The sequence below is a fragment of the Otolemur garnettii genome, unplaced genomic scaffold (genome assembly GCF_000181295.1).
Source record: "Otolemur garnettii isolate 467f Iridium unplaced genomic scaffold, OtoGar3 scaffold00096, whole genome shotgun sequence".
NCBI classification, from domain to species: domain Eukaryota; kingdom Metazoa; phylum Chordata; class Mammalia; order Primates; family Galagidae; genus Otolemur; species Otolemur garnettii.
The window spans coordinates 700,671-710,423 of record NW_003852491.1 but is presented as its reverse complement, the minus strand read 5'-3'; the positions used below and the strand labels follow the sequence as shown (position 1 = coordinate 710,423).

Here is a 9,753-nt window from a genome sequence, read left to right as displayed (position 1 = left end):
AGGCGCCCGCCACAACACCCGACTAGTTTTTGGTTGCAGCCATCATTGTTATTTGGCGGGCCGGGGCTGGATTCGAACCCACCACCTTGGGTGTACATGGCTGGTGCCTTAGCTACTTGAGTTATAGGCGCGCCCAGCCGGGAGGCAGTTTTCAAATGCTAACGCTGACTTGCCACCGGACCAAAGTCATTCACAAATTGTTACTTTGCTTAAACTTTCCCAGCCATAAACAGCATGCTTCCCAAGCCATTTCCTTGGGATGTGAGAAATTTTGACATGATAATCATAAAATTCTAGAGCTGGAGGTCATCTGAGGTTAGTGCTCACATGGGTCACATGACTATTCTACATTTGAAGGCACTAGAGAGAGGAAGGAAGCATTGTCCTATTTGCAAAGAACATTAGCAACAAGGACTCCATACAAAGGTTGACACTATCAAAAAAATAAATCTAAATCAACTGAGCCAAGGGTTTAGCAGGCAGGAAAAATTTGTTCTTTAGAAAGTATTCAGAGTAGATCATCTTTCATTTAGTCATAAAGACTTGGGGGTGCTATTGTCATTTAGTAGGCAAGGCCAGAAAAGTTAGACTTCCTACAATGCCTGGGGCAATCTTACATAATGAAGAATTGTCCCACCTAAAATACTAAGACACTGACTTAGTACAATACAAGGTTTCCAGTAAACACATACAGAGGGGAGAGATCGTTATCTAATTTGTCTTTAACTTTAGTGTTTAATAATCATCCTAGGTTCTCAGGCCAGAATCTAAGTTCTCTCTAGACTATAGAGAAGGTATGACTCTTCCTTATATAATAAACTCTGAAAACAGTTATCAAGTGTCTCCCTACTTGGCCTCTTTTCCTCTTTTCCAACAGAAAGGAAGTCTGATAAATATCATAAGTTAATTCAAGAGGGTACCACAGTAATTCTTTTCTGTAAGAGATAGCCACCTGTGGTAATAATCTACCATTGCCATGGCTAGAAAGTACCAACGAGCTCAAAGTTAAGTGTTTAGCTGAAAACAGGACACAGAGAGCAAGAAGGATTGAGGGGAACAGTGTTGAAAGAAGAAAACAGAAGCATTATACGTAATGGACACCAAAAGGGGTTTATTAATTGCATTGTCTCTTTGATCCAACTATGAAATTCCAGAGCAGGGAATTTTAACCACGGTCCAATACATACAGGAAAGGGGAGGGGATTCACAGTTTAAAACCCCCCAAATCATATTCAAAATGTTGAATCTAAGTACTTTATGAAGAAAGGATTCAGAGGTACAGAACCCCGAAAAGGATAAGAATCTGCTACAGTGACTCATCTGATTTCCAAAAGAAGAATAAATGGTACAGAACAGAAATTCAGTACAATCAATTTTAGGAACAAAATGTCAGACCAAGTTTTATAAACTTCAACAACCAACATGAAAATAACAACTGTTTGCTGAAGCAAACGTATGGCAATCTCATATAAACAATGAAGAAAATCAAGAAAGAAATCTTGAGAAATGGCTTGCAGTGCCTAAAAACATATTTAAGGACCAGATGATAGACTGAGGATCCAGACATTCGGTAGAAACTGGCTCCAAACCTCAAGGGAAAAGAAAAGTGGGCCCAACAAGACTTTTAAAGCATTAAGCCCTGTTGCTTTTCTCTTTGGCTTTCTGGATTCTAGAATCTTGAGACTTGACTCTACACTTGAAAACTTGGCCAAGAAAGGATAAAAAATATTTCTAAAGCTTTTTCTATGGATTTATATGAAGGAACCATTCTTGGGACAGAGAATTCCCCAATAAGTTTACAAATTCTGGTAAGCCTAGACATTAATTAAGAACAGACAGAGGCTGGGCATGGTGGCTCATGCCTGTAATCCTAGCACTCTGGGAGGCTAAGGCAGGAGGATCACCTGAGGTCAAGATCAGCCAGAGCAACAAAGCGATACCTCATCTCCCCCCAAATAGAAAACTTAGTTGGGCAGGGCAGCACATGCCTGTATTCCCAGCTACTTAGGAGGCTAAGGCAGGAGGATCACCTGAGCCTGGGAATTTAAGATTGAAGTGAGCTATGATGATGCCACTGCACTCTAGCCCAGGTAAGAGAATAAGACCATCTCAACAAATAAAATAATTTTAAAAAAGATGTGGTACTTTTCATTCAAAACAAGTAATCACCTTTTGTTGGGCTGATTAATTGGCTCCCTACAACACTTGTTCCTGGAAAGTGTTTGAGATAAAGATCTCACTGTTCAGGGTATGGGCTTAAGGGTTTGGTTCCAAGTGTTCTGCCACTCTGTAGTCTAGAACCAGCAATATCCAGCAGCATCACTGACAGTACATGAAAGCTTGTTAAAAATGCAGATTCTCATGCCCAGCCTCAGACCTACTAACTCATAATTTGCATTTTAGCAGGATCCCCAGATGATCCTACATATCTTAAAGCTGAGAAGCACTGCCCTAAGTAACTCCCACCATGAAAATAATAAACTAATGGGGCTCTATTACAATGAATTTAAATTTCTTTAAATTTGAAGAAAGCTGGACTACTGGATCAAGTGCCAAGGATTTTGATTAGTAGAAGTATTGTAGCTGAGATGGTCAATATGTTGAACAAGATAATTTTTCTTTTGCATTTTTCCTTTTTAAAACTTAAGGATAAAGAAAAAAAGTCCAAGAGTCACTTACCCATTGATAGATGTTCTAGACATAAACAGGCTAAAAACAGATGACACAAAAGAATGATATAATTGGATAAATAGCCAGCCCGATTTCTCAATGCTGTTGTTTAAGAAGATCTGTGTTCCTTGATCAAGGTAACTCTGAACAAAGACAGCCTGTAGTGATTCGCACAATTTCTCTCTGTTGCACACATACCACTAAAAAAAAAAAAAAAAAAGGGAAGAACAAAAATTAAAACATACAACTGAAATGTCACCTAAGAAATCCAAAAACAAAAAACAGAGGAATAAATCAAATCAAATTTCTAAATATTATAATCTCATGGTACTTTGAAGATAATCAGTATCTCTTATATTCATATGACCTATAAAATATAAAATACTTCTTCAGTCATGACTTCTCGTTTATCTTAGCCCTCACGGTAGGTAGAGAAAGTGAGGAACGGGTGAAGAGGCTTTCGAGTCGTTCAGCTTGGGAGGCAGCAGAACCAGACCTTAAGCCCAGGTATATGGGTCATTACAAAAGTTCTGAAATATGCAGAAATCAAGAAACATAAAATCACACCAACAGAATGAAGCTCTCCCAGCAACACTGAGCCAGTTGAAACCTGCCTAGAATCAGAAGGGACGCTGTCAACTGTGTTTCTTGGGAGTGAAATCATAGTCTGTCTCAAAACTTTCATAGTGACCTACATATTCTGACTCCTGCCCCAGTGCTTCAGTCGTTCTACCCCTGAGATCTAGAAAAGCTGTTGGCCTCTCCTTCACAGAATTCAACATCAGAAGACAAATAGCTAGCATTAACTTTGTTTTTTCAGAAGAGAAAACAGTTGTATAATCCAATGACTTAACTCAAAACCACAAAACAAATCAATAGCAGAGTAAGCAACAGAATTTAACACTCTAGTAACCAGATTAAGTTGCCTTTCTTCTTATAGACTACACAGAAGACCTTTAGAAAGCTTGAGCTGTGCTTTACAAACAGGTCATATGACATTCTCACAGCCAGGCAAAGTAAACTCAAGAAAGATTAAGAAGTTACTTAAGGTCATACCGCAATCAATAAGAAGACAAAGTAATAACATGCTAAGAACTAGATTTCAAAGAATAGGTTCTAAGCAGAATGCACTTTTTTAGAACAAAATTCAAGAACTCAATCTGTAGATGAAATTTATCCATAATAAATGTTTTCCATTTTCACATAAAAGAGACAGCATACCAGAGGTGTGGGGAAGCAGACTGTACAAAAGCTTCAGAGTCAGCCCCACAATCAAGTCCTGGCTCCACCATTCCATGTGAACTTGGACAAATCGCTTAATCATTAAACCTATTCACTCATTTGTAGGCTTAGACATGTCACTGGTTATCTATCTATCCTGGTAGGATACTGCAACAATTAAACAAGATCAGTTACTATTAATCTATTATCTGCTATGAAACAACCAATTTTTCCCAATAAGAAGTCTATTGGTCAAGAGTAACTTGCTTCCCCCTGATAAATATGGCCATTTATCAGCAGTAAGCATCCTGTAAGTGCTTGCACAACTGATGGACCGATTTTACAGTCATCCTAAGCTTGCTAAATGTTCAATGAAATCTTGGGTAACATCCCTGACACTAACAATAAAAGGAACCAATTATAGGCCAACACAAAAAAGCAAATAGGCACATCGAATTTTAAAAATTAATCATTTTACAGATCCTATACCCTAAACTGGATAAAACAAACATTTCCAGTTATTGACTGGTGCTAATTTTCCATTTAACCACTGCTATCAAAACTGCTGTTACATACGTAGCTTACATGAAGGGCTATTTTTATTTTGCTACCCTATGTGATAAGCTATGAGGCTTCTTACATTCACTGCCTGCACTCTTTCCCTTAAGTCTGAAAATGTTCTTGTTTAATCATTTACTGATTCTTAATACTGTGTCTGAGGTTATGCTCCAGTGCAGGTCATAAGCCATTTTCTATTATACTTGTGACCTTCTGGTACACATTCTAAACTCTGTCATACTGAGGCCACGCTGACTTTTTACTCTCTGAAAAGACTAATCAAGAAGAAAGCCATCACCTTGATAATAGGTAATCAGGTACCTTCTACTAATGCGAACAAGAAGTTGCTCAATTGAAAACAGAGGGGCTAAGAATCGCTTGGCATTTACTTGTCAATGGACAGCTAGAACAATGGACTCTGACTTCCAAAACTAAGCAAGAACTGGCACCATTAACTGCAAACACTGCTTCCAAGCACCTCTCCAAGAGGGAAGGAAACTCCTATTTTTAATAGCATTTCCCTTTCTTTTTTTTTTTTTTTTCCTAGCATTTCTCTTAATTTGTCAGCATTAATTTATGGAGTTGAATCTTCACTGCCACACAGGTCTTTCAGAAAAGAAACTGCTTATTGAACAGAACGTGCTACAGAACAAAAAGGAGCAAAGCTCTTTTCTTTAAAGGTTGAAATGTATGTCCTTCCTGATCATCTATATGATACAAATGTCAATTCCATAGCAGAATTATTCATAACTGCCAAAAAGTGGAAACATCTCAAATGTCCATTAAATGTATAAATAAGATGTGGTAGAGCCATACAAGAGAACAGTACATTCTACAATAGAAAAGAACGAAGTACTGATTCATGCTCCAACATGGATAGAACTCAACATTAAGCTAAGTGACATAAGTCAGCCACAAAAAGTCATATATTACATAATTCTATTTATATGAAATGTCTAGAATATTCAAATCCAAAGACAGAAAGTAGACTGTAGTTGCCATGGGCTAGGAGGAGGGAACTCTGGGGAGTGACTGCTGTAAGGTTTCTTTTGGAGATAATGAAATATCGTAAAGTTGGATAGTGATGATACTGCACAATTCTGTGATTCACTTAATTGTACTCTCTAAAAGTATAAATTTTATGGTAGGTAAATTTTATCTCAATAAAAAAGTTTTTCAAAAAAAATATATACACACACAAATATCTAAATGAAGCTGGCAATTTCATCTTCCAGAAATTAAAAGTGATTTGAAAACATAAATGACTTAGCAAACCTCTTTTAAAATACAAATTTTTAAATGTAAATCTGAGTGTGTCACTACCCTGCTTCATAGGAGTCTTAAGAGAGCATCCAAAATGCTCAAAATGGCTTACAAGGCCCTACATATCCACAACTTTTTTTTTTTTCTTTGAGACAGTCTCACTTTGTTGCCCTTGCTAGAGTGCCATGGTATCATAGCTTACAGCAACCTCAAACTCTTGGGCTCAAGTGATTCTCTTGCCTCAGCCTCCCATGCAGCTAGGAGTATAGGCACCTATCACAACACCCAGCTATTTTCAGAGATGAGGCCTCCCTCTGGCTCAAGCTGGTCTCAAACTCCTGACCTCAAGGAAGAATTTGAGCTCGGCCTCCCAGAGTGCTAGGATTATAGGCATGTGCACAGGAATACACAACTTTTGTCCATTCTATGTCCATAGCCTCAACTGGTATTATTCCCTACCAACCCATGACTCCTGGTCCCTCCCTGTATCATGGTACTGTACTCTTCTTTCTTTTACTGGAAGGCTCCTTTCCCTTGGTTGTCTCACATGGTATTTGCTTTGGCCCCTACATTAACCACCACCCAATCCTCTCCCTCATCACCTGATTAATTCAACCTCAGTGTAAATATTTCCTAGGTAAGTTTTCCTTGAACTTCCAGACTAGGTTTGACCCTGTTTCTTTTTTTTTTTTGAGACAGAGCCTCAAGCTGTCACCCTGGGTGACATCACAACTGTTTTCTCTTCTGAAAGAGTGTGGTAGCATCACAGCTCACAGCAACCTCCAATTCCTGGGCTCAAGCGATTCTCCTGCCTCTGCCTCCCAAGTAGCTGGGACTACAGGCACCCACCACAACACCTGGCTATTTTTTGGTTGCAGCCATCATTGTTGTTTGGCGGGCCCAGGCTAAATTCGAACCCTCTAGCTCAGGTACCTAAGACACCAGCCACGTACACCCAAGGTGGCGGGTTCGAATCCAGCCTGGGCCCGCCAAACAGCAATGACGGCTGCAACCAAAAAACATATAGCCAGGCATTGTGGTGGGCACGTGTGGTCCCAGCTACTCAGGAGGCAGAGGCAGGAGACTCGCTTGAGCCTAGGAGTTGGAGGTTGCTGTGAGCTGTGATGCAACAGCACTCTACCCAGGGGGACAGCTTGAGTCTCCTGTCTCAAAAAAAAAAAAAAAAAAAAAGAATCATAGACAGTATAAACTCACAGAATTTGGAGTTTCTAACGAAGTCCTGGAAGAAACATAAAGATAACCACAGAGATAGCTGTCACTAGGTTTCTGTCAATTTCTCAAATGCCAAAGTTTCTGCAAAGCCTTGTTTTAACCCAATTTTGCAAACAGTGGTTAAAGCTACCCACCCACCCCAAACTGCATTACCACAAGCAAGCAAGCAATGGAGGAAGACACTGAGTACCTACTACCTGCCACACACCTGCCCAAGGACTTTACCACCTTGCTTGGGGTCCCTAGCAGTTCTAGCCAATTCACGTTCATGTTGTTTTGTAAAAGTTTCTTTTAAAAAAAAACTTCTCTTTTTCTTAACTCTACCCAGTGTGTCTGCTTGAGAAAAAACAGCAGGACTATTCTACCAACTAAACTTAACTAAATATATTTAGAGAGAAAATAATCTGGTCTAGTAGTAACTAAATTCCTGTAGGCCAGAGTTTCTCAATCTTAGCACTACTGACATTTGGGGTCAGATAATCCTTTTTTATAGGTCACCGTAGGATGCCCTTTGTTACCTATCCTGTGCACTGTAGGATGTTTACTGGAGTTCCTAGCCTTTACCCATCAGATGTCAACAGCATTACTCGAGTGACAACCCAAAATGTCCCAGATATTGCCAAATGCCCCCTGTTTGAGAACACCTATATTGACTTACCTACAAAAAGTTCATTGTTCTGACTCTCCAGTAGTGTTTCTCAACTGTCCCAGCATAACTTCAGCTAAGTAAACTAAAAGATGGACTCACTGGCCTCAGGGAACTTACATTCCAGAGGGGAAAATAAAATCAGAAAAACTAATGGGACTACATGATGTTGGCCAGGCCCTTCAGAGCCTTAAATGAGCTGTCACTTTGTCCTTAAGGCAAATGCTAACTACAGAGAAAATTAGTGCAGGATTCCCTGCAGCCCAAGAGGAAGGCGCCCTGGAGTTACCTCTCTCCAGACAACCCAGCTTAAATGAAAAGCTGTACTGAGCTCACAGCACTGGGTGGCCTGCTTCTAGGCTCCTGTGCACTTTCAAGCAGATGAGTTCTTTGAACATGTGCTCCTCAAAGACTACAGAGACAAAGGTGCACAGGCAAGAACAAAGTACTAAGCTTGTTAAATTTTCACACTGAAAGGACTATGTGGCAGCTCTACTGTGAGGCCAGACTCCTCAGCTGGAAACCACACTGTCTGAAAAAGCTTCTTATTAACATCTGCCTTTAAAACTCACTCAAATTTTATTCAGTTAAATAACCAAGGAAATGTCTTAAATAACAAACTCTAATCAAAGCAGAATTATTCCATTCTGTCATCTGCTGATGCCAAGCATAAAGTAGGATGTGATAACCAAACACAACATCTAAAAATTACAGTAAAAAGCAATATCCTCCCTCCTTACAAGACTACAAAGATACTAATAATTAGTCAAATAATAAACAGCCAATCAAGCTGTCCACAGGAGTTCTGTAGGTGTGCGACAGTATTAGCAATTCAAAGTAATGAAATATTAGGTCATACTGCCTTAAAAATTCCCTCATTGAGCCCATCAACATCTCCTAATATTTATAAAACCTTAGCTGGTGAATCACTCCTTCAAATTAGGAATGCAATTTTCCTGTAAAATTATATTTGCTTATCAGACCAAGGGATATAGTTAAAAAGCTTTACTGAAATTATTTTTTGGAATTTAGCAACTAGTCAAATATAATAGATGACATAATAGTAATTTTTTCCAAAATACAAAAGATTTCAACACACTAATAGGATCATAAAGTTACAAAAAAAAAAAAACTTACTGATTTTATAAAAGATATCATGGTACAATGTTTGGTCTTTGTCCCAGGTTTCAGATAGAGTTCCTAAAACCCTTAGGGAATCTCAGGGTAACAAGAGTATGTTTTATATGCTAATGAGATGGCTACCCTAGCTGGCTTCAGGGTGGGAACCATGCCAATAATTTCATCTTTCATGCTCACATAATGAAACCTCCATAAAAACCCCTAAACCAAACTACAGGGTTCTGGGAGCTTCTAGGTTGCTAAACACATTAATTTAAATCCCCTCCTAGGAGGGTGGCTCACCAGAGAGAACATGGAAGCGTGCCCTCCCATACCCTGCCCTATGCATCCCTTCTACTTGGCCACTCCCAGGTTCTATCTACTTCATAATAAACCAATAAAAAGAGTAAAGTGTTTTCTAAATTCTGTGAATAATTCTAGCAATTTATCAAGGGGTGGGGGAGTTGTTGTGGGAACCCTTAATTTGCAGCCAAGTTAGACAAAGGCACTGGTAGCCTGGAGACCTGGGAGTTACAGATGGCCTCTGAAGTGAGGGCAGTCTTGTGAGACTGAGCGCTTAACCCTGTGGAGTCTGATCCTAACTTCAGGGAGTCAGTGTCAGAATAGGATTGAATTGTTAGACAGTGAGTGACGGAAAATCTGAGACGTGGCTGGTGTCAAAAAAGATACTGCAGGTAAGAATTGTTTTTTCAACTTTAAAGTTTACAAAAAGCATGCACAAAGTAGATAAAAGGCAGAACTTCAAACAGTTGTCCCATTCTCATCTCACTCACAAACTGAAAAATCTTCTACTGGTGCCATATACAAAGCTACCTAACTTTCATGTCTACACAGAGGCCCAGCAGAGTGGGGACAGTTTCCTATGAAGAAGGCAAGGCCATTTTCACTTTCCCTTAGACAATATAAGGCTGACCAGGAGGGGCATCATGAGGCAGTAGAAGAACATGGGCCTTGAAAACAGGCAAAGCTAGGTTCAAACCTAACCTTTTTTTTTTTTTTTTTTTGAGACAGAACCTCAAGCT

General features: G+C 39.4%; 1 protein-coding gene across 2 annotated transcripts in view; it reads right to left on the bottom strand.

Moving 5' to 3' along the window:
• Positions 1 to 9,753, bottom strand: part of METTL9 (methyltransferase like 9) — a 43,200-nt gene that overhangs the window by 28,054 nt on the left and 5,393 nt on the right. For both annotated transcript variants that reach the window (XM_012808932.2, XM_003795720.3), the window contains exon 2: positions 2,680 to 2,870. In XM_012808932.2, the coding sequence (XP_012664386.1) occupies positions 2,680 to 2,870 (191 nt within the window). The remainder of the gene's footprint in view (positions 1 to 2,679; positions 2,871 to 9,753) is intronic.